General features: G+C 39.7%; 1 protein-coding gene across 6 annotated transcripts in view; it reads right to left on the bottom strand.

Annotated features, from left to right (window-relative positions):
• The window catches only part of NEBL (nebulette), a 373,419-nt gene that overhangs the window by 91,684 nt on the left and 257,334 nt on the right, over window positions 1–24,401 (bottom strand). Inside the window, exons 1-5 of one of the 6 annotated variants that reach the window (XM_047739978.1) lie at window positions 23,072–23,415; window positions 22,909–22,980; window positions 15,357–15,461; window positions 13,632–13,742; window positions 6,659–6,769 (exon numbers count right to left, since the gene is read on the bottom strand). The exons of 2 other annotated variants lie outside the window; for them this stretch is intronic. In XM_047739978.1, coding sequence (XP_047595934.1) covers window positions 6,659–6,769; window positions 13,632–13,742; window positions 15,357–15,461; window positions 22,909–22,980; window positions 23,072–23,152 — 480 coding nt within the window. In that variant the 5' untranslated portion in view covers window positions 23,153–23,415. Of the gene's footprint in view, window positions 1–6,658; window positions 6,770–13,631; window positions 13,743–15,356; window positions 15,462–22,908; window positions 22,981–23,071; window positions 23,416–24,401 lie in introns of those variants that run through there. 3 more of the 6 variants (XM_047739977.1, XM_047739976.1, XM_047739979.1) reach the window with 3 other exon arrangements.

Here is a 24,401-nt window from a genome sequence, read left to right as displayed (position 1 = left end):
CGGGAGCCCCGTCACGAGCCAGATCTTCCAGAATACCACCGCGCGGGGACATCCCACAGGAACAGGGCTGTCCATGGAGAGGCACAGGGCCGTGGGCTCCTGGTCTTCCCTATCTGCAAGGAGGTCTGAACTGGACAGTGCGGCAACATGGCTGCCCGGCGGACTGCTCATCCTCCTCCTCCTAACCTGGGTCTGAGGGGAGCTCGCCTGACATTTCTCTCACGTCTGCAATATGTCTTTGCTTCATTCTGCAGTCTGTCAGAACCCAGGAAGAATAAAAATGGCACATGCCAGAAGAGAGATGTGGCAGGGGAAGGTCAAAGAATACATATATATTTTTTTCTATTTCCTGAATAAATTCAACTCCTAAGTGCTAACTGTATGGGCACAAGGGACTGGAGTCCATTCTTCGGGCTATCTTCTCTTGACTTTCTTGACAAGATGGTGTCCTGTACAATACTGCTGAATAAGAAGAGAAAAAGAGACTGATGATTTTCATCAGCCCCAGATGGGTGCAAGCTTGAGGGTCAATGATGGATTTTGCCTTACTTTACTTAATGTCCTGTTCCCTACTGCATCCTTAGAGGAAAAAGCAGGAGAAGGGAGATGGGAGGAGGGAGGACACAAAAGAGAGAAGAGAGGAGGAAGGGGAAGAGAAGAAATAATGACACCAATAATAATCGCCACTTTCGACCATTTACTATGGACCAAGTAGCATATTAAGGATTTGACATTCACTGCCTCACTCACGCATTTCTTGAACATATGACTATAAGAATTTACATTCCTTACACCAAGTTCTGTCTACTACTCTTCTATTTCAAAATTTTTCTTAATTCTTAACTATTTATTCTCATTAATGAACATTAGAGTAACTCCAGTCAGTTCAAAAACAGAAACAAATGGAAATTTAGTGAGCATTACAACTCAACCTACAAAACGACTTAGGGAAATATCTCTCAATACTATTTCAGTCTGTTCCCAAGAGAAGAAGGTGTATTTCCCCACTTCTTTAAACCTTGTGTTATACCTTCAATGAAGTTTCATCATTCCCTTCTAGAGGTCCCACAAAAGGCCATAAAAGTAATTATCATAAGATGATCATTTCCTTATCCCTTGATCTTATATCCAAGATAAACTACTTTTTCTTTTTAATAACATAACAATATACAATCTTATCTGTAAAGACTGATTTTAGTTTCTTTCTCAGGAACACCTGAAATGATTACCATACATGCTTGATCTCTTCCTCCTTTTTCTTCCCCCCACACTAAATTTCTTTCCTGTCCTTTTCCATTTATCTGGGTCATTTCCCTCAGGTATGCCTTTGTAATGGACATGTGTAATTTTTGTATCCTGGGGTTTTTTATTTGGAAACTGCTCTCCCTCACTCCAGGTGATTTGGTGGGCTGTCCAAGGCACCCTACCTTCTTGGTGACAGGCGTGGCCACATGACAAGCTCTCCAATCAGACATCTCATTCTTTCAGAAACCATGATCAGTAAGGGGGGCAGACACATCACCCAGGGAGGGCCAGACTCACTGATGGATCTCGGGCTGGGGGAGAAAGAGCTGCTGTCCTTCCCTCTGGAATCAGCGGCTCTAGGGATAATTTAATTTTGGAAACACCAGCCGTCATCCTGAGACCACCTAGACAGTCTGTCTGAAAGCAAAGCCACGCAATGGGGAGACAGAAAGAGTCCCACTGACACTGTGAGCCTCTGGATCCAGTTACCTCGAAAGGTAGCTTGAATTTCCGGTTATGTAAACCAATAAATTCTCATGTTTTCCTTAGCTAACTTGAAATGGAGTTCTGTTGCTAAAACCTAGGAACTCCTGATTAACACAGTCGCCATCTCTGGTTTTTCTGCCGTGTCAAATCTGTTCTCCATTGCTTCCAATAAAGATATTAATTCTATCAAATCTGTTTTTGAATTTCTTCCTTTTCTCACCACGTTCACTTTGTCCCTCAGTTTGTACTGTCATCATTTTATCGTCTTTTAATCTCAGCTTGTTTCCTATAATCTACAGATTTTTTTTTATTATGTTCAGTTAGCCAACATAGAGCATATCATTAGTTTTTGACATACTGTTCAATGATTCATTCGTTGTGTTTAACATCTTTTGCAGTTTTTTTTTTTTACACCTGTGCAGAAGGTCCACCATGCCAGGCATTGTTCTGAGCACTTCACACGTATGAAGGCATTAAATCATCACCCCACCTTGTTTGCTGCATTGTCTGTGTCCAACCAGGCTTCCTCAACATTCCCTCCCAGGACTGGAACCAGTTATCCGCAGTCCCCTTCCCTGTATTGTTCTGAGTTGGGCTCGGCCAATGAGAGACTCAGACTTAGGTCCTTAGTTAAGGACCAAGGTTGAGAGGTGAGGGGACAGCCAGGATGGGAATTAGGCTGGCGAGCAGACTTAAAAACATCAACTCCAGCTGGCTCAGAATCATCATTCCCTTTGCTACTCTGATGAGGGTTGATGTGATTCTTGGTGAGAAGAGACTAGAAAGGATATACATGTTAAGTTTGTGGAACAGAGGGGAGGAGCATGGCCTGTATTTCGTTATAATCTTGAAGCACTTGTGCAGTCATTCCCAAGAAACACTTGTATCCTAAACTCTCACATTAGAGAGGCCCCAGGTATCTCACAGAGGCACATGGTCTGGAAATTCTATCTCAGGCTTATTTCTGTCTGGGCATCCTGTATGTAAAAAATGAGTAAAGTATTAAATTGTAACTATTGGGATGCCTGGGTGGCTCAGACGGTTAAGCATCTGCCTTCTGCTCAGTTCACGATCCCAGGGTCCTGGCATCAAGTCCTTGCTCAGCGGGAAGCCTGCTTCTCCCTCTGTTTATCTCTCTCTCCCCCTCATGAATAAAATAAAAGTCTTTAATAAATAAATAAATAGTAAATATTATTTTTATGTGAGAATATATGCCTTTATATACAGGTAAATGTAGGATCTGATATTCATCAGAAGGCAGAAAAGTTTTCAATCTCCTTAAAGATGAAGTAAAATACAGAACTGCATCTTTCTCATTATTATTGTTGTCATTGTTCATAAAAAGCATTTTAGAGTTCATAGTCTTTTTATTCATGAGTTAATTTTACCACCACCAAAATCTTGTAAAGAAGGCAGAATGAGCATTACTAACTCTTCTGTCTCAGAGATGAGCAAAGCAGTAATGTATCTATTTTAATACTAACTCCCAAAGTGCTGTTATCATAAGTAACGTCAGGGAACCACACAGAACCATGACTGCCTCTCCAGTACCGCTTTACTGATTCATCATTTTCACTTTCTGATGGAAAAGAAAGTTTATCTCTACCACTAAGAAAATATATATATCATTCTTGAAAAGAACATTAAATCTCGTTTCCCCTGCTGAATACTTCCTTCTAATGCACACTGAATTGATTACCAATATGGTCTTTTGGAAGTGTTTACCACTCCAATTTCATCACAAGTCTACTCAGACCACATCACTTACAAAACTTAAGATGGCAGTTCAAAATTTGTTTGACTTCCTTCAGAACTATTGGGTTTCGTGTCTCTGATAAGATTGATGAGAACTAATAATGTTTTACTGGGGTTTTCATTTTGAGCCCATCTTTAGGGGAAAATAACAGGATAGATTATCTCCAGTTTCTCTAATTACATCAGAAGAATTTGGCAGGGGTACATCCCTTAAGATACAAAAGGATTTAGATTGGCTGTTTTTAATCATTTCTTGATTATAATATCAACAAAATAGGTAGTTATATAGGTTTGGGATCATTTTGAACATGCCCTTCTGACCTAAGTGCTTCTTAATATAAATTTCATATGGAGTTGGCCTTTTATTCAATCTAAGTTCTGTTAATTATTTCAAATTGACTGTGAAATCATCCTAACCTCTCAAATCACCCTTTAAGATTGGAAGGGGACCAAAGAGGACTCATATTTTACAGACCTGCCCTTCTGCAAAGCCCTTTCTATATACCATCTCATTTAATACTTGAGAGAGCCCAGTGAGGTAGATATCACTGCCCCACTTTACAGATGGGAACACTGAGATTTGGAGATATTAGGGAACTTGTCCAAGATCATCCAGGCAACATGTGATCTGACTCCAAATTCCTTTTCTACTATATGCTACAGTGGAGGGTAATTGGGTAAATGATCTCCAACCCCGTTCTGTGCTCACTGAATTGGTGGGGAAGGGGAACAGAAGAGACTTGTGCCCCTAGGACAGTCTTCCTCTTAAAACTCTCAGTTACACAGAGGTGAGAAGTCAGTTGGCCCTCCCAGAAGTCCTCTCCGCATCCTCTCCTGCCTATTCATGCCTCTAAAGGCTGAGGGAGAGAACGGTTCTGTGCCCTTTGGCCATTGATAATGTTCTTATAAAAGTTTGAGCTGAAAGAAGGCAGAACGTAAAAGGTTTTAAACTGCCATTGGCCCAATTTCTTGGTTCTCTAACAGATATCAGAAAGCTGACTTGCCCTTGGTGGAAACATAAAATAAAAAGGTAAGCAAAGATGCATTGTTTCTAAGCAAATCAGATGTATGTGTGACAACACATTTTCTTTTAAATTAAATCAGGTCATTTATAGGCAGCATGTAAAGGACATCCCACATTACCAAAGGGTAATTCTATTAGTAGACTCTCTGCAAATGGGTTTCACTGGAGTGGAGTTTTGTGGGAGACAGAGTTTCATCTTTCGTGGAGATGTACTAGCCTCACCTACAAACCAGGAAAGGTGCTTGCTTTCCTGAGGCTCTCGAGACCTCTGTTTAAATTTCATATTGTAGGGACAACAAATGTATTATTCTAATTGCTTTGACTCTAGAGGAATATCAACTACTTCACAGGTAGAATACAATTATCATTCGCACTTTAAATCTGAGTAAATAGTCTTAAACACTTTCTAAATCCTATTATATGTACAAACTTTGCATGTGAAGGTTGAGCCGAGGAGGCAGAGGAGTGTAAGTAAATACATCCTTCTCCCATAAGTACACAGTATTGAATGGAAGAGAAAAGGCCTTTATACTCTATTCCCTCAATCCCACAATCAAAGACCTTTTAAAAGAAAAGGCAGAGTTAAAATAATAACCCCAGTTCTATGATAAGGAACTTCCGTATTTGAATGTCATTGAATTATAGAGTTGGAAGCGGCCTCCCCGGGGTCCATGTAAGGCTCTCCAGCCGCTCCCAGACCACCCCGATGCCTTCATCCCCACAGCGCCTTGCATCTGGTGATCTAAATCCTGATGATAAACTATTTTGTCCCACATTTGAAAATGTTCATTCACAATCTTGACCAATAACTAATGCCTTTTAAGAGGCAGGCAGTGGGCCTAACAAAAAGGGTGGCCTTGGGGGTTCGACTCTTTCGTCTCATTTTCTTCGCCTGCAGAATGGGACTCAAGACAGGGATTTGGTGAGAGCTGGAAACAATGGGAGTCTTGGCAGAGCTCCTGCTGCTCAGCAGTGCTAGCTAAGTGGTAGTTATTCCGATTACAACTGACACTCTATAAGCGAACCGTTCTTACGAAGCATCCCCTTCCAATGGCCTTGCTGGTAATTACAGACGCGCAGCTTTCTCGTCTCTCATCTGGGTTAAACCATCTTGGGAAATTGTCTGGGTCCTAGCATATGTTTACACATTGGAGTTAAAATGTAAAAGCCTCACTCTGTTTTTTACTTAAGCATTGATCTATTGAAATTAATACCAGATAACTGTTGCCATCCCGGAAAGAGATACTGCCCAGCTGAGGCACAGGGGACAGAGTATCAGCAAAACACCATTCAGTAAGGGAGCTAAGTGGTGGGACAGGGTCCATGGGAGATGACAAAGCTGTATCAGGTACTTTCCAAAGAAAGAGAGATTCTTGACCCAACTAAGGCAGACACCTTTATCTGAACTGATCGTAGCCCTAAAAGAACCTAACGAAAAGTTCCTACGTGCCTCTTAGAGAGCAGAGAACTCCTAATGGGGAGACAAATGAGCTGCCACTGAAATTTCAGGAAGAAATTATTCTTCTGGGCCACCAGGGTAGTGGTGGTCATTGAGCAAACACATGGAAGTTTTGATGCATCTGCTAACTCATAACTTTGAAAAGGATTTCTTTTCTATGGGCTTGTTTCCTCTTCCTTGGTTTCTGCTGCTAAGTCAGTCATTAGGCAGCAACTGCTATCATGTTCTCCGTGGGTCTTGACCTTGACCACTGGCTCTCTATATGTGTCCCAAAAGAGGCAGTACTGGGGTATAATCTCACTAGCCTTTGTGAGTGACTCTTTCCCAGGCCAGTGATTTCTGGTGCCCTCTCTCCCTGTTCTTCTACAATTCTAGACTAGAAACTATGAAGGATTTACCATCAAGTCAAGGGTACTCTAGGAAATACCAGCAACCCAACGGGTCCCAAGCAGAACTTCTAGTAGCTCCAAGGATCTGACACTTTGAAGATACTCCATGAGGTTTTAATGCCTTTTGATAGAATAGCTCAGATGGATTTATGACTGAACACTGAGAAATTTAAAGACAAGATATTCTAAAGTCCTTTTTGAACAGGAGAGTTATAATATGTAAATTGCAATGACATATCCACTAGCCCTGATGTGGGTAACCGCGATTTCCCAGAAAATCATGGGAGATGGTGTCCTTACGTTACTCTGGTGTTTATTGACCTCCATGGCATGTCTGATGTCAGGTGGCTCCTTCATATGGGCATAATCTGAGAATCCTCTAGCAGCATCATGTTTCTGCTTATAGGCAACCTTTAAAAACACAAACCATTGTTAGTTTCTTCAGAAGTATGCTACGTTCCTACCTGTTAAATTTCAGTATTTTGCTAGGAGTTTGTGTACTTGAGTCCCACCACCAATGGTCGTATTTGCCTAAGCCTCTGTAACAAGAGAATATACTCAGTGCTTTAACGTTGGTGCTTCAGGTTAGAATCCTAATTCTGACTCTTTCCTGCTAATTTCAACAGTCCTCAACCACAGGCGTGCTGCAACCCCACTCATACTCAGCTAGCTTAAATCTCAGGGACCATTTTGGGAAACCTTTCAAATCTATGCACTCTTAGGGTCATAAATGTCCAAGGTTTAAATCTTGGGAAAGCAACGGACAAAGTGGATGAAATGACCAGACATTTAAAGGTGAATTTTTCATTTTTTGATTGTTAATGACTTTCTGTAGGCACAGCTATAATATAACATAAAGCTCATTAAATGCCCCAACCTTTGGGAGAAAATAAAACATGCAGGCAGATTTCTGAGATCTGTCAAGGCCTGTCCTCTGCAAGGGAAATGAGCATCATGCCGATATCACCCATTGCTACCATTTCAATTTGTCCCCTCCTGGGATGGAGAGAAGGCGTGAGAATGATTACTTCAAAAGTAGAAATAACCAAATTCAATGACAGAGTTAGGGGGAAAAAAATCCAGAAGACAACAAAGAAATTATTCCTTTACTCACAGTCTATTCCATTATCCTATGTACTTCCTTCCCAATTTTCAGTTACTTTTGTTTTATTTTTGTAGGATTACTTATTTTCTCTTCCCTCATGAGAACATAACTACCTAGCTCGGTGAATGCTCAGAATACAAACTGGCAAAAAGTAAGGATCAAGAAATATTTGCTCAATAAATGAATGAATAAAAATAAAACAGGAACGGATGAATGAATAACTTATTTTAAAATTAATTGTAAATATATATTAAAAGTTTTATAATAAAAAGATATTATACAGAACTAGAATAACTTGACACAGGAGAATGGAGGCAATTTTAAGAGAAAAACCAGAAGAGTAGTCACAAGAACAAAATAAGATTTAATTTTTAATGGAAAGGAATAGCAGCTCAATTTAAGGAAAAACTTTTCACCAATACTAGCTCCTTGAGAGCTATGCCTCTATCTTCTTACACATCTTTTAATATCCTGTGCCTCTCATACTGAATGACAGAGGGTAGAAATGTAATAAATGTTTAGTGAATGAATGAATAAATGAGTTTATTAAATATCCTCATGAACTTAAACCCCTCATGGGTTTTAATAAACAGTATTAACCATTCATTTAACTTCAGTAATATACTTGTCTAGAGGATTAAGGTGAGATTTACAAAACTAATTTTTATTTTTTATTTTTTTTAATTTACTTTTAAAATTTTTATTAACATATAAACAAAACTAATTTTTTTTTAAATTTCTTTTCAGTGTAACAGTATTCATTGTTTTTGTACCACACCCAGTGCTCCATGCTATCCGTGCCCTCTCTAATACCCACCACCTGGTTCCCCCAACCTCCCACCCACCACCCCTTCAAAACCCTCAGATTGTTTTTCAGAGTCCATAGTCTCTCACAGTTCACCTCCCCTTCCAATTTCCCTCAACTCCCTTCTCCTCTCCATCTCCCCTTGTCCTCCATGCTATTTGTTATGCTCCACAAATAAGTGAAACCATATGATAATTGACTCTCTCTGCTTGACTTATTTCACTCAGCATAATCTCTTCCAGTCCCGTCCATGTTGCTACAAAAGTTGGGTATTCATCCTTTCTGATGGAGGCATAATACTCCATAGTGTATATGGACCACATCTTCCTTATCCATTCGTCCGTTGAAGGGCATCTTGGTTCTTTCCACAGTTTGGCGACCGTGGCCATTGCTGCTATAAACATTGGGGTACAGATGGCCCTTCTTTTCACTACATCTGTATCTTTGGGGTAAATACCCAGTAGTGCAATGGCAGGGTCGTAGGGAAGCTCTATTTTTAATTTTTTGAGGAATCTCCACACTGTTTTCCCAAGTGGCTGCACCAACTTGCATTCCCACCAACAGTGTAAGAGGGTTCCCCTTTCTCCACATCCTCTCCAACACATGTTGTTTCCTGTCTTGCTAATTTTGGCCATTCTAACTGGTGCAAGGTGGTATCTCAATGTGGTTTTAATTTGAATCTCCCTATGGCTAGTGATGCTGAACATTTTTTCATGTGTCTGATAGCCATTTGTATGTCTTCATTGGAGAAGTGTCTGTTCATATCTTCTGCCCATTTTTTTATGTGATTGTCTGTTTTGTGTGTGTTGAGTTTGAGGAGTTCTTTATAGATCCTGGACATCACCCTTTTGTCTGTACTGTCATTTGCAAATATCTTCTCACAAAACTAATTTTTAAAAATAAAATCATCGCCTCTTACCATAAAGAAAGAAAGCCATCTCTTACAACTATCAATATTTAAATCTCTTCTCTGGCTCCCCCACCAAGTTCTTCTTGAAAACATTTACTGAAATGGACCTCATGCTGGGGTGTCACAGTCTCTAAACTGTGGAAGCTTTGACACAAATCCCCTCCCCTTATGAAGCCCCAATCTGTCTTCCCCTTGCGGCCAGGTAGGAAGAGTCTAGTTCAGTGGACAGAACTTCAGATATGGGCACACAGCTGTCAACGACTCCCATCTGCACTCCAGACCATCTGCATGGAGTAAGGTCCTGAAACTCTGTAACTTTGAATGCCCTTCTTTGCCCAATTTCCAATTAATCCACTCAAAATGCCCAGAATGTTCTAGATATGGTCTGACCTCTCCTAATTAGTACTATTCAGTTTAGTCTGGGTTATGATCTCTTATGTGCTCTACCTACTATTCATGTATCCATAGATCAAAGTGTTTTCCTTCTGATAGCTACGATGAGATTTCTGTCACCTAGATTCCTTAAGCCTTATTCAGTTCTGCCCCACTCCGTTCTCACATCCAATCCTGCATATCTAGTTGAATATAGGGACTCACACGCAGGACCCCCATGTTTTTCCAGGGATCACTCATCTTGTTAGACTCTGTCCATTGATTTAATTCATCAGGATATCTAATTCTCAGGAACATATCTTTACATTTTCACCATCAGTTATGTTAAACAAGAAATTCATGAAGGACCTCCATTTAAGTTGGCAAAAACATTATGTCAGTTCCATTACATTCTATATTATAATTTTGGGAGAATGGAGGAGGAGTTTAATGGGTGACCAGGTCTATTAAGCCAAGAAGAAACCTTTATCAGATTTGTTCCTTCTTCTTAAATATAAAGGAGATAGCGTGTACCTAGCTCCTTTTTGCTGGGTGCCTGGTTTAGTCTGTATGACTTGTGACTTTATAAACATAACCAACACAGCCAATCATTTGGTGGGTTATCATAGAAATGGTGAGTCATCAAGCACAATTTTAAAAAGCACTCTTTCTTTAAAAGGCTATGTAATTTTCTACTCGCAGCATTAAAAGTCATTTCATTTATAGCTGCAACGCAGCACCACTTTAGAATTAAGATTACATCAAATTGGAGGCAGCTGAACTTTAATTTAGCATATTAATTTTCATCCTTAAAATAGCTAATGGAAAATTATGTCAAGCTAATACATTTTCTGATAAATTCGATTTCTTAGGATTTGTCATTATTGTGTAGCAGTTCCCTAGATTAACACTGTTTTCTTCATACCTTGAGAATCAAGGTCGCCTTGCTACTGGATATCTAACTAGTGGAGGACAATTACAATAGTCTTACAGATTTACATATAAATATGTTTCGGTAGTATAGTAGTATGTACGTTTATCTTGTATATTTAATAGCACGGTATATTTTTATATCATATATATACATAAGACCTCTATACATTTCTAACTTCAGGATATTTTACAACTACTGTATCAGTAAGTGCACTGCCAGTCCCCAAGCACAGACACGTCTGGAGCTCCTGAGGCGGGACCCTGGAGCCACCACGGATAAAAACGTAGGCAGTCAAACATCTCCTGAGTCCAGATGCCTGAGTAATACCTTGTATTGCTTCTGTGATAAGAGATAATTTAGCCCCTGCCTGAAATAGCCCTGGGGAGAAGATCTCACCATTTCATGGCATGGCACATCCATATCCAGAAATTTTCTTTGTGGTCTTTGTTTATAAGATTTTTCATGGGGGATATCTCATAAAATGCCTTCCTAAAATCTCCACATCTCTTTCTTTTTTAAAATGACTTCTCCTCAGTCATTTTCTATAAGGAGCATTAATCTAGCTCACCTCACGGTATCATTCTAGTTTGGATTAAGTTTCTGAGAATGTTTGCAAATTGGTTTTAACACAACCTTTTGATCCAGTGTCCTTGGTCTGGGAGATTTTTTCATTAGAATCCAGAACACCTGAGGTTCCAGAATGTGTCTAACCACTCTAATTTAGATTACCACAAATCGGATATGATTTGGACACAGCAAAAGGTTAGCTGTTTCATTTTCTCAGACACCGTCAAATAGTTTTACTTTCGTGCTAGTCTTATTACCAGGTAAGCTCTGAGAATTATAATTTTAGCCACAATAAAATTGATTTACACAAACCTCAAGAAATGTTATTACATTACATCGAAATTTTATTACACGATTCCATTGAAATAGATACTTTACTTGGAATCCAGGTGTTTCCTTACTAACAAGTTCAGTGACTAATTACAACGGTGGGCAGTGTTGGGAACACATACCCGTATTTTACAGGGGGCATACCCCACTAGAGCATAACACATGCTAACAGAAAAAAAATAGACTCCACAATACACACTGTAGATTATCTTCCCTGTTACGTCCTACACTGCACATGTTCGTGTACTATAGTTCCCTTTCTGCCATGAAAAGGTGAAGAAAATTTTCCACTTACATAGCAATGAGGATGTAAGTATCTGACAAGGTTACCTTCCCAAGTATAAAAATAAGAGACAATTCTTTCTTTTTTACATAATTGTTGTTTGTCACATACCGAGTGTTGGGTTGTACTTATTTGCTTTACAAAGTGGTCCATATATTATCAGCAAGTGGCTAGGTGACCAGATGTTGTGAGGGAAAAAAAGGGGGACATATTAGTCATGGTCAGCCATGCAAAACGCTGGTATCATATATTTTTAGCCTCATGTTGTACAGCTGAGATCAGCTTACTGCCAAGCTGTGTACACAGAGGACATTTAAACTGGTAATAATAAAGTACTTAAAGATGTTCTGCTAAGGATAACAACGCTCAGTCTTTTTTGAGAGTACTTTATTTTCAGACTATTTTAAAATTACCCAGGCATCTTCTACTTAAAACTAAAAAGATTCTGAAGGAAGATTTCAACTTGTTTAATAAGAAAAGGAGTGGTGGAAATGGTAAGAACTAGCTGATACAGTGTGTGTTTAAGATCCCAGACTCTGAAGGCCAACTATCCATGTTCACGTGTTGGCTCTGCCATTTATTGGCTGTGTGATCTCAGGCAAGTTACTTAACTCCTCTGTGCTGCGGTTTCCACGTCTCTGAAATGGGGCTATCTCATGGAGTACTTATAGGGATTAAATGATATAAATATATGTGGAATATATAGAGCAGCTCCTGATACATAGTAAGCATTTCTATGTGTCCATTATGATTTTTAACCTAAAATATAGCATGAAGAATATAAACTACATAAAAGGAAATACTTCCTAAAAAAGAGAATCAACACATTCAACAAAATCCATTTTACCAGTATTTATTGATTATCTCCCTGTGTGCCAAGGACCGATGCAAAGCTCAAGGGTAGAGAAGAGAATAAGACACAGGAAATCCCTGTTCTCATACCACTTAGGGGAGCCACGTAGCAGATTCACAGAGTTTAAAACAAAACAAAACAAAACAAAACAACTGTATTATGGAGAACACAAAACAGTTAAGATAACTGAGAAAGAGGCGAAATATTCTATTTTGAAATTCTGCTTGAAGAAATACAACAAATTAAATGTACTATGTGTTCCTTATGTTAATGTACATAAGAGGGAAATTATTCTGAATTCCAAATGAGCTTACAGGATGACAATTCTTAAGTTCATCTGCAACTTGAAATCACTAGAGCGACCACTTGCACCTGAGATACTCCAGATGAAATCCACAACCCACAGAAAAAAAAATTCAGGAAACTTTCGCCTAACTGAGGAAGCACAGACCTGTGGATCCTGAATTGAACCATTAACTTTTTTTTTTTTTTAAGATTTTATTGATTTATTCAACAGAGAAAGAGAGAGATCACAAGTAGGCAGAGATGCAGGCAGAGAGAGAGGGGGAAGCAGGCTCCCCGCTGTGCAGAGAGCCTGATGTGGGGCTCGATCCCAGGACCCTGAGATCACGACCTGAGCTGAAGGTAGAGGCTTAACCCACTGAGCCACCCAGGCATCCCAAACCATTAACTCTTAATGGGACTTTGAATAAGCTACTGGAATGTCCTCCACTTAGAGGTCATGTGCTAAATCAGAGACAGCTTTAATATTTGCTGTCAGATTTTAATCTAAGTAAGCTGTCCTCATAAGATTGAAATTTGTTCTATTAATAGTTGTGAATGGGATTAGGAAAAACAGTATCACGTGACTAACGAATTTGTCCATCCATTTCAATTTCTGTGACATGGCAACGACTACCGACAACACATGAGTTTGCTTCCAGTTTTCATCCAATATGCGATACCCAAGATAAAAACTATTTTTCCAGTACTTTCTACTACTTTGCTAACTGTGTTTAAATATATTTTTAAATATTAATATATTTTAAGGTGCTAATTATAAGTGGTTAAATTTTTATATATATGATTATATAACAATTTAGGAAAACCACACCTCGCTCTGAAGATGCGTAACTTCTCTTGCAAAGACACTATCGATTGTGGCTGGCATCTGCTTATAAAGAGAATTGGAGAGGTTTGCCTTAATGGTGCCTTTGTATTTTGCCTGGGGGGGGGGAGGAAAAAATTAATAAGCATTACTTTTTTTTTACTGTTAATATTGAAAGAAAATAAAAGGAAACTTTCTTCAGAAACAGAATTATTTTAAAAACCTGAAGACCATTTAAACCTTAGATACTAGACTGAAGAACATATTCTAAAGAGAGGTAAATCTAATTTATCACAGAAAAATCTTTAAAAGGAGCCACTCAAGAAAATAATGATAACTTTTCTAATTTAACCTATATATGTTTCTAAAAGTAAATCTGTTTGTATATATTGATGTTTGACCAGCAAAGAAACACCCAAGAAAGAAGAGACACTTCAGTTGTTCCAGAAAATACAAGTTGGTAGAATGTAGTGTCTAGAGCTTGAATGTAAAGGACAGCGCTCCTTCAAATCCTTTTAACCTCCTTCTTCCACAACTGTGGTGGGAAGTGAGAATCCTTTTTTGTTGTTTCTGTGTATTCCCACCTCCAATTTGCACTGTCTCGAAGTGATCCCCCAAATTCACTACTAATAAATAGAAATGCTCCTTTACCATTTCTCTTGGAGAGATTAGGGTCAAAAAACCACAAGAGGTTGCCTTTTTTTTTTTTTTTTTTTTTTTTTTTTTGCTCTGTAGTTAACACCTTCTGGAAAAAGAGTCAATTAGGAATGACAAACATCAAGTGAATCTTTGCACAGGAGAAGTAACAGCTAATGCAAACCAACCAAACCATGGTTTCCCACATTCTGATATTACCCCCAGTCAGAGCCAGATGTGAGCCTGGATTTATTGAGTATAAACCCTGTATAAACCTTGAGTTCTCACAACTCTTTGGATGTGGGTACTCAAGAAGAGAAAATTTGCCAGTTTTCCTCAAAATGTTTTCACGTCAGCGAAAGTAATCCTGAGAGTATCATGTTGATCTGTTTCCAACATAACTTATGAGACACTAAAGGTCAGTCATTTACAATACAGTTTTATTCATCCTCTTTTCAAATTTTATCTCTCCTAAGTGATCTAGTCACAGACAACTAGAAATGTTTCCTCCCAGATTCAAATCACTGTTAACATGGTGCTTATTAATGTAGCATAATCTGCAGTTTGAAATGCTCTCAGATAGAGACTATGATTTTTCAGCTAGAAAATGAACGTAGTGCTTTTCTCTGTTTCATAGTAAGTGTCTCTGTTGAACTGATCCTACTCAAAAACAGGTTAAATTGATCTAAAATTACTTACCAAAGATACCATGTTTCAGAGAATCAGCTACTAAATTTTACTTATTTCCAAAATGCTATTCAACAATTTTTATCTAATATACCCATAAGGAAATAAAATAATGGCATTTCTAAAACTATTTTTCTAGTACTTTCTACTTATCTAAGAAAATATCTCTTTTCAAGAGTAATTCCATATAAATATGAAAGGATCAGAGTCAAAATATAGACATATATAATAAAATAGATCAACCAGATAGTTAATTGACATTGTGCATAGGATTACATAATTATGTAGTTATTACCAACACTCAGTAGCACTCTCAAAAATATTATTCTCTAATTTTAATGTGCAGACTTTTATCTACATAAACAGAAAATGAAAATGCAAACCATTTCGCATGTTTTGATGCCTTACCTCAGAAATAAAAGCACCAATGTTTTTTACGTGGTTTAGCATGGGAGTGTCAGTCACAAATGTACACTTGTCCTTAGACTTTTTATACTCTTCTTTATAATGAATCTAAAAGAGAGAATAATTTACAGATGATGAGAAAGAAGAAAAACCATTTTAATGCCCCCTTTTTGAAGAGAAGAATTACTTGAGGAAGTCTGTTTTCTGAAGGAAATACTCAAATGAGGAATGATCTTCAAAACCAGCCAAATCAAGTAAAGAGACATCTAGCACAGAGCTGCAAAGGTGATGAGACACGGGGGGGTGGTGGGGGGGAAGCCTGGTCTTTAGATAAGTAAGAGTCCTGTTATCATCAAGGATCACAGGGGCAGGCGCACATGGATTATGGATCCTGTCTGCCCAGCTAGCTGAGCATAATTATTCAACACTCTCATTTCATTTGACAAGTGTCCTAGTTTATTGTTACTTTCAAGCCATTGACTGAACAGTTAAGCCTACAATCAAACAAAAACATAGCTGCCTACCTCTAGGTTTAAGATAAGTAGTCATCAGTACAGATGGAACCAATTAAGAAGTAGAGGCAAAGATCAAACAAGTGAAATTACTGTTAGCATCATTACCTATGCATGCATGATTAGAGGAAGGAGCTCGAACAGTGGCCACAATGAGCTTCCTTTATATGAACTAACTCTGCTCAAATCAAACTTACCCAATTTAGGAGCATCCATAGGCCTCCCTTATCTGCCTTCCCTCCCCCAACAAGAGAAGAACCTGCTCTGAAAGTTTGCCACATGGTGGAGGAGATCATTCCAGAACGCTATGGGTAAACAGATGCACAAGAGAAAGCCCAGAGAGGCTGAGCTGAGCATGCTCATTCCTTCTCTCAAAGTCAGTAGTAAAAGGAGTCACTCCTTTCCCCTTGAGGAGAAGCCAGAATTATTACTCTGTGGGGAGACCCTGTAGGAACACATGAGCTGAAGTCAGGAAACTATGGACAAGGCCCGAAAATGTCATCCCATTCTCACGCTAATTGCCACCCAATCTGAAAACTGGTGAGGCAAAATTTATGACTAGTTGAGAGGATGAAGGTAATTTGCTAAAAGTTATATCAGCCTGTAATAAAGTCATGTTTATCTACCCAACACTGTAAATACTTACGCTGAAAAAAAGGTAGGTTCCAGGTCAGATGATTAATTACATGGTCTCCCTAATCACAACCTAAAAGTGGAGTTTAGTTGACTATGTACCTGGTTCTTGAAGGACATGACTAACACGACGTTGCAACACTAACATTACACAGAGATTTTACCATAGGTAAACCTGACTTGAGGGGCATAATTCAACCTGAAGTATGACCAGACAGGAACATCTAAGCAAAGTTACTGCAAAATACCATTTCCCACTGCTGTGACTCTTGCGTATTAGACGCCTACCACATTAAACATTTGCTTTATTCATGAAATCAACATTGGAACATATTTATCTTATCTGAGCACTAAATTACTTTTTTTTTTCTTCTCAGAGATTAGCCATAATTTTAGGGCTCTGCAAATCACCCTCCTCAGTCACTAGTAATTAAACCGTTAATGGCAGTATGATAAATAGTAGGCTATTTTGATCATAAGGAGAAAAAAAAAAGTATCCCCGTTATATAATTAAGTGTGAGAGAAAATAACCTATCATTAGGCTTAAGTTTGGCTCATTATTTTTATCTTTCGCCACTATCTTCTCCCCCTCACAGTCACATTCTTGACTGCAGCGGTATGTGCAATGGCCACCGGCCTCCGATAAGCTCTGACCTGAGCAGAATGTTCAGGACGAGAGCACAGGATAAGGATGAAGTATTTACTTCCTTCACTGTGCCGGCAAATAGTACAGTCTTAAGTGGGGTCTCCAGTCCTTTCTCTGGTCTTTGTCCAAAAGGTAGACACACACACACACACACACACACACACACACACACACATATTATTTGCTTATTGTAACTCCTGTTGTATTTCTTTCTTTTTTTTTTTTTTAAGATTTTATTTATTTATCTGACAGAGTGAGAGACAGCAAGAGAGAGAACACAAGCAGGGGGAGTGGCAGAGGAAGAAGCAGGCTTTCCAAGGAGCAGGGAGCCCGATGCAGGACTCGATCTCAGGACCCTGGGATCATGACCTGAGCTGGAGGCAGATGCTTAATAACTGAGGCCCCAAGGCACCCCTCCTATTGTACTTCTAATGAATTTTACAACATGACTGATGATAAGCAAATGATCTTACATTTTTATATAAAGAATGCCACATAGTGTTAGCTTTCCTCTACCAGGATAAGAGAAAAAACAGGCGGGAACTACACCAATGAGGGACACAACATCCTAGGTGTAATAAAATCACTAAAGAGATGGCCACTTCCTAACACAGCCATAGCCCTGTCCACTGCATAGACTGCCTATGCGACCTCCTTCTTTCCAAATAACAGAACTCAAACGTATTTATGAGCATAGCCAGACCCCTGCCCCGGCCCTAAAGGATGAGTTGCTCTAAGTCAGGCATGGTTTGGTCCTTCCCCTTGGCCAGTGATTGGTCTCCGCTGGTGCCCAGCGCTGGCCACAGGACATTTGTAGAAGTCTTCCCAGTGGTGTTCCTGGTATTGCTGGTGCAAAGGGAAAAACCTTGCTGGCACGGCCCTTTGACACCTTGCTCATCCACCTCCTCCATTTCCCAGTTACAGGGATGCAGCAGCCATGGGGTCACCACAAGGCAGTAAGTCACCATACCCAGGATGACAAAGCAGAAGGAAAGGAACCTGGGAGCCCAAGAACATCCACCGTACCAAAACTGGACCCCTTACCTCCACACTTTATTATGTGAAAACAAAAAATCCCACCTATATGTTAAGCCTCTGTGCTAGGGTCTTCCTGTCACTTGTGGCCATCTGCACTCATAACTCAGATACTATCCAAGCTACTTTCTAATGGGGTGGTGGGAGGTGGGCAAAGTTGATGACTTAATAGTCAGTAAGATACCCCAAATATTGACCTTCTGCTCTGACCACACCCATTAATCCCACCATGTCTCAACTACAATTAGAGTTAAATCAGTTCAGTGAGGCTTTCTCTTCTTAGCCCAGTCTTTCTTTCACTTGGTATGACCCCAGATAATGGCTGAACTTGGATGACAGATGTAGAAATGTCTGAGAGTATTTCAACAGGCACTCCTTTTTTTTAAAAGGTTTTATTTATTTATTTGAGGGAGAGAGAGGAAGAAAGAGAGAGAAAGACTTGATCAGGGGAAGGGGCAAAGGGAAGGGAGACAAGCAGATGACCCACTGAGCAGGGAGCCCAGCACGGGGCTTAATTCCAGGACCCTGAGATCATGACTTGAGCCAAAGTCAGATATTTAACCGAATGAGCCACACAGGCGCCCCTCCTTTTACAGGCACTCTTAACCAAAAGTATCAAGAAAGTCTTCTCTCAAGTGGAGCCATGTTGGTTCAATGCATCCAACCCTGGAAGAAAGAACCACAGCCCCGTCACTACCTGGTAACGGGGCAGGGGACACTCAGAGCCAAAGCTGCCATCCCAGGTTCTCTTAACACAATCAGAGCTCTCTCGGGAGGAATAGCCATAGAATCCCGATGCCTTTAGCCCTGGGAGGATTTACCCACAACAAACAATGTTCATTTGCCTGGAAAATGTCTTTCTGCTGCCATGCGAGTGAACACCCTCCAACGGTTTGAACCAAAACAGTGCATCACAGGCTTCAGGCAGATGCGGCCAAACTCGCTCCGCAGAAACCCTGGATGCCTAATTTACAAGAAACATACAAAAATATCCCCCTTAACCTAATACGTCCTATGGCCACCTGACAAGGCTACTAGATTCCTGATTCCGATGGCTCTATATAGTTAATAGGTTTGACTTACTCAAGAAATTCACTAGGTAGTTGGCCAATAGGTCCAGAAAGAGAGAGACAGAATATCTGGGAAAATAAAAAGCATTATGTGGTTAACAGAAAAATAAAAGAGGTGGCTTCAAAGGACCGGGTAATTTGGGGAAGTGAGTTATACAAAGGGAAACAAGGGAGAGCAAAAAAAAAAAAAAAGAAACACCCGGAAAAATGCCTCACACTGATCCCCCAAAGTGAAGCCACCTGACCTGAAAAACACCCATCTCTTTCTAGGGAAAACTGTGAGTTCCTAGGCTTATCTCTAGACCAGTCCTCTGTAACATTTATACCACAGAACATAGTACTCTATGAGGAGAGCCCGGCACACAGCAGGAGAGGTACGACGCAACGATGGCCACGGTCTGGGGGTCCTGAGGACCTCGTTTCAGATCCCAGGGGTGTGGCTCCCTAGCTGTGTGATCCGGTGAACAGAACGTGAGGCCGCTTCTCACGGCTTCGAGATGAAGACCCACCCGTGCAGACTGGACAAACAAGACCCCAGCTTCACCGGGTGACACAGGCTACAAACAGATTGCCTCCAAACAGAGAAAAAGGCTCCGGTAAACACACAGGTGTCCCTCTGGGATACAAGGGATCAGAAAACAAACAAAACGATCTGAAGGTCTGTCTTTAAGTTTGAGACCCGGGGAAAAGCCCGCGTGCTTAATGAAATGTGGGCACTAACCGAAGGCACCATCAGAAGCAGGAGAGAGCCTCGACGGGGGCTCCCATCTAACTCCCCCAACCATTCGTCCACTTCTGTCTGTTTTTGCTCCATGACTGACACAACTCAAACACACATCTAGACAATGACCTAGTGATGCAGGCAACATAATAGACATGAGAACCTCCCACGTAAGTTCATCGGCTCCATATAAGGACACAGATGACGCTGACTGTGGATAAAGCACTTAGTACTTAATAAATACCTTTTCTACCAAACTTTGAAAAACTAGAAATTCTTTTGGGTCCAATACATAAAGTTCATCCAGAACATGTAAATTAAAATTTGTTTGTAAAACGATGGCACAAACTCCTCTTTTTAGTTTTGTTTTAGAGACAAAAGTAGTACTTGCTCCGACTCTTTGCAGGTAAATACACAAATTCCAAAAATTAAAAAAAAGAACAGTATTTTTAAAAGTATGAAATTCTATTTTGAAACAGAAGGTGAACATGTACACAGATATATATCAGGCCACAGGCTGTGATCTAAATATTCAAGTCGTACAGACATTCTGCCATGAAAGCATAAATCTGTAATAAACAGAAATCACTCCCACATATTTGATTTCTCCTACCTCAGAGAGGAATAACATGGCCTTGGCTTTTGCGAAATGGTAAAGGCCACGCCCCTCGCCATGAGGCTGGTTCTGCAGTCACTGAAAAATGATCTTATCCGAAACAACTCCAACAAAATCACCTACTCACTGAAGGTGCCCCTTGAGTTCCAATGGTTTATATAATATACTTAGCTCATCCGCAATTACCCTTTAATAAAAAACATAACCACCTGGAAGAGGTACTGTTTCCGGATTTAGGAAACTTCAGGTTTTAAATAGTAGCATTCCCATTACCAATATTAGTGTAATCAATAACAGTAAAGGTAAACTGTGCAGGGAAATCTACAGTTAAGAGCAAACACAGCAGAATGGCTGAGGCTGAGAGGGCTTTGTGCTCAATCCTTTTCCCCTCTGCTCAACTGTGTGACCCTGGCAAGATACTTAACCTCTCTGAGCCTTTGTTTCTTCACCTCTAAAATGAGAGAAACAGTGAAGTCCACCTCAGAAGCTGCAAAGCCTGGCACAGAGTCCTCGAGAAATCTTAACTTGGCTGATATTCTTGTGGTGGTCATCATTCCATCACTATTAAGAGTTTACAAAGGGGGAGCCTGGGTGGCTCAGTCGTTAAGCATCTGCCTTCAGCTCAGACCATGATCCCAGGGTCCTGGGATCGCGTTCCGCATCGGGCTCCCTGCTTGGCGGGAGGCCTGCTTCTCCCTCTCCTACTACCTCTGCTTGTGTTCCCTCTCTCACTGTCTCTCTCTCTGTCAAATAAATAAATAAAATCTTAAAAAAAAAAAAGTTTACAAAGAACTTTCTCATGCTATAGCTTAGTACTCCCAGGTAACAGCACAAAGAAATACTCCATTTAAAATTCTATTACATTACATGTCAAATATATGGAAAGAGTATGATTCCCACCATCCTCTGGCTCTTTCCGACAAGCCACAAGGAGACAGTCATATATAAAATGTGACTGGATGGATACAAAAGTAATTTACAGATGTAGCAGTTAATAACCGCCAACATCCCTTGAGTGCTCACCGTGTTCCGGACAGTTCACTAAACATTCCAGACGTATTACCATTACTTCTTTTTTTTTTTTTTTCTTAAAGATTTTATTTATTTATTTGACAGAGAGAAATCACAAGTAAGCAGAGAGGCAGGCAGAGAGAGAGGAGGAAGCAGGCTCCCTGCTGAGCAGAAAGCCCTATGTGGGGCTCGAACCCAGGACCTGGGATCATGACCTGAGCCGAAGGCAGCGGCTTAACCCACTGAGCCACCCAGGCGCCCCTATTACCATTACTTCTAGAAATTGGAATAGATGTTGCCCTTGAGGAAGTGAGCCCAGTCCTGTTACATAACCTGCCCCAACCTTACTGTTAAATTGATGCAGGCAGGTTGACTTCAGAGAACATGCCAATGTACTACCCCACTTCCCCAGATTGACCTCCTTTGAAAACAAACATATGTTGGGGCGCCTGGGTGGCTCAGTGAGTTAAAGCCTCTGCCCTCAGCTCAGGTCATGAACCCAGGGTCCTGGGATCGAGCCCCGCATCGAGCCCCACATCGGGCTCTCTGCTCAGCAGGGAGCCTGCTTCCTCCTCTCTTTCTGCCTGCCTCTTTGCCTACTTGTGATCTCTCTCTGTCAAATAAATAAATAAAATCTTAAAAAAAGAAAGAAAGAAAGAAAACAAAACAAACATGTGCAAAATATTCTGATCACTTTGCTCATTAACTACAACAGAAATGGCTAGTATGACGCTTGCTTCTCTACAGACCCAGGCCCTACTCACTTTTCACGGGTCATCTCTCCCCAGCACACAGAGTTCTCACCATGCAGTTCAGTAACTCAAGAACCCCAAATTGTAAATGCATTTTATGTAAATATGTATTTTTTCCCCTGGTTTCAAGAACTATTGCATTCATCCGAGTCCTCAAAAAATCCCCAAACTGTTTTTTTAAAAAAACATTCGTTTAGACAGAGATCCTCCTGATACAAATTCTACCCCCATACAAAGTCTAAAAGGCTTTGCAGTTCACACATGGAACATGCTCTGAAATTTCAATGCTTTATGATTTCATGCCCGAGTGACAATGAAATTCATAAGGGACACCAGGCTCTGGATTGAGAACACAGGGACCTGTTCCTACAGATACTCTCTGTATAGGTCACCTTGAGGAAATCAATGGAAATTTCGGGACTTAGTTCCATGATCTGGAAAATTATTGTGTTTTAACAATAATTGTAGGGTTTTCTTCCCAACTCGATGATCTGATGGCATAATAGTGCCACACACACATAACGAAAAATTTAAAAAAAAAATCACTGAAGTCACTTACATCACTAATGAGCTTGGTGCATTTTCTGGCCAATTCCATCCTTAGGTCTTCAATAACAGGCTTGAAGAACACCTGTGCAGAAAAACAAAGGAAAGAAACATTTTTTCTAATGATCAGCTTAGAGGAACAAGTAGCATTCTTTAGCTGGTGTGTTCCCATTTACCGTGTCGTCTTCATCTTCCTCTTCCTCTGTTTTTCCCTCTTCTGCCTCATCTTTTACATCCTCAAATACAAGGACCCTCATTTTTACTCTGTGTATAGAGGGTTTTTTTTTCTTCTTTTCTCTCTTTCTTTTTTCTTTTTTTTTAATTCACGAGGACACCCCCTTTCTCTGTACTATAGCACCCTTGAGCTCTTGGAGTCTCTGGTGTTCTGGCAGAAACGACCTTGCCCAGGCCTCATCCCTATTTAGCTCACACTTCACGCTCTTATCATGACTGTGTGTGAGTGGATGGATGGAACTGTGGAGGTCAGCCAGAACTAGCCTCCCAAGTGGAAATACCGGTCCAACAGGCAAAATTCAATTTTGTGACCTTTTAAAGTCAACATTCTCTAATCTGGGTAAGCAATCCAAAAGAGACCATTTATTTATATTTCACTAATTTAATTCATTCACAAAATAGTTTGAAAAAGACTTAAAGATTGTGGGAAAACAACTCCACAATGTAACACTCAAGATAGCATGGTCCAAAGCCTGTTATCTCAAAGATTTCCCAGCTCCCTCTAAATAAAGCTTTTGCTGGAGCGTCAGACATATCTCAGATTTGGTATAGTGAATCTGGATCAATCAAACTTGTGTTGTTAATCTAGGTTACATTTTTTATGACACAAAAACATACTTCTCACATTCTAAAAGATACTAACTTTAATTAGCTGATTAAAGGCTAGTAATTTATTATGAAAAGCCCTTTGAACCACTTTAAAGAATCTATTCTGAGTTAATTATGATCGTTACTCTTATATTGCTATTGCTTTCTTTTAATTGTAAACATCATTAAACATGAGAAGTTGCAGTTAACATAGGCTGATGTATCATTTAAGAATTCTAGAAACATCACTGTTTCAAAAAAATAATAACCATGTTCTTCCATTCTGCCCATTGTGTCAATTTTTATAAATTCACTAGTCTTTATATTATAAAATATTCACTATTTATGTATTCCTCAATGTGTACCTCGTGCCTGGAAAATTTTGGAAAAATAAATTATAACAGTATTTATAATGGAGTATGTGTTACCAATTATATAATTAAAAGTATATTTCTCAAAAAAAAAGCTTTATTGTCAATTTAGGCAATAACAACTCATAATTTATCAGTTTGGTTATTCAAACCCAGGGTAAATTAACTTTCAGGAAATCATGACATATCATTGTTGGACATAAAAAAATACCCCATGGTGAATAATGAAACTAATTATAAAATACAAACTTATTCCAAATACATTATTTTAAGTAGCCAAGAATCATGCTATTTTCTCTTAATGTCATATCTA

This window comes from Lutra lutra, chromosome 8, assembly GCF_902655055.1.
Source record: "Lutra lutra chromosome 8, mLutLut1.2, whole genome shotgun sequence".
Taxonomy (NCBI): Eukaryota; Metazoa; Chordata; class Mammalia; order Carnivora; family Mustelidae; genus Lutra; species Lutra lutra.
The sequence above is the reverse complement of the archived record's forward strand: the minus strand, read 5'-3'. Positions and strand labels throughout refer to the sequence as shown.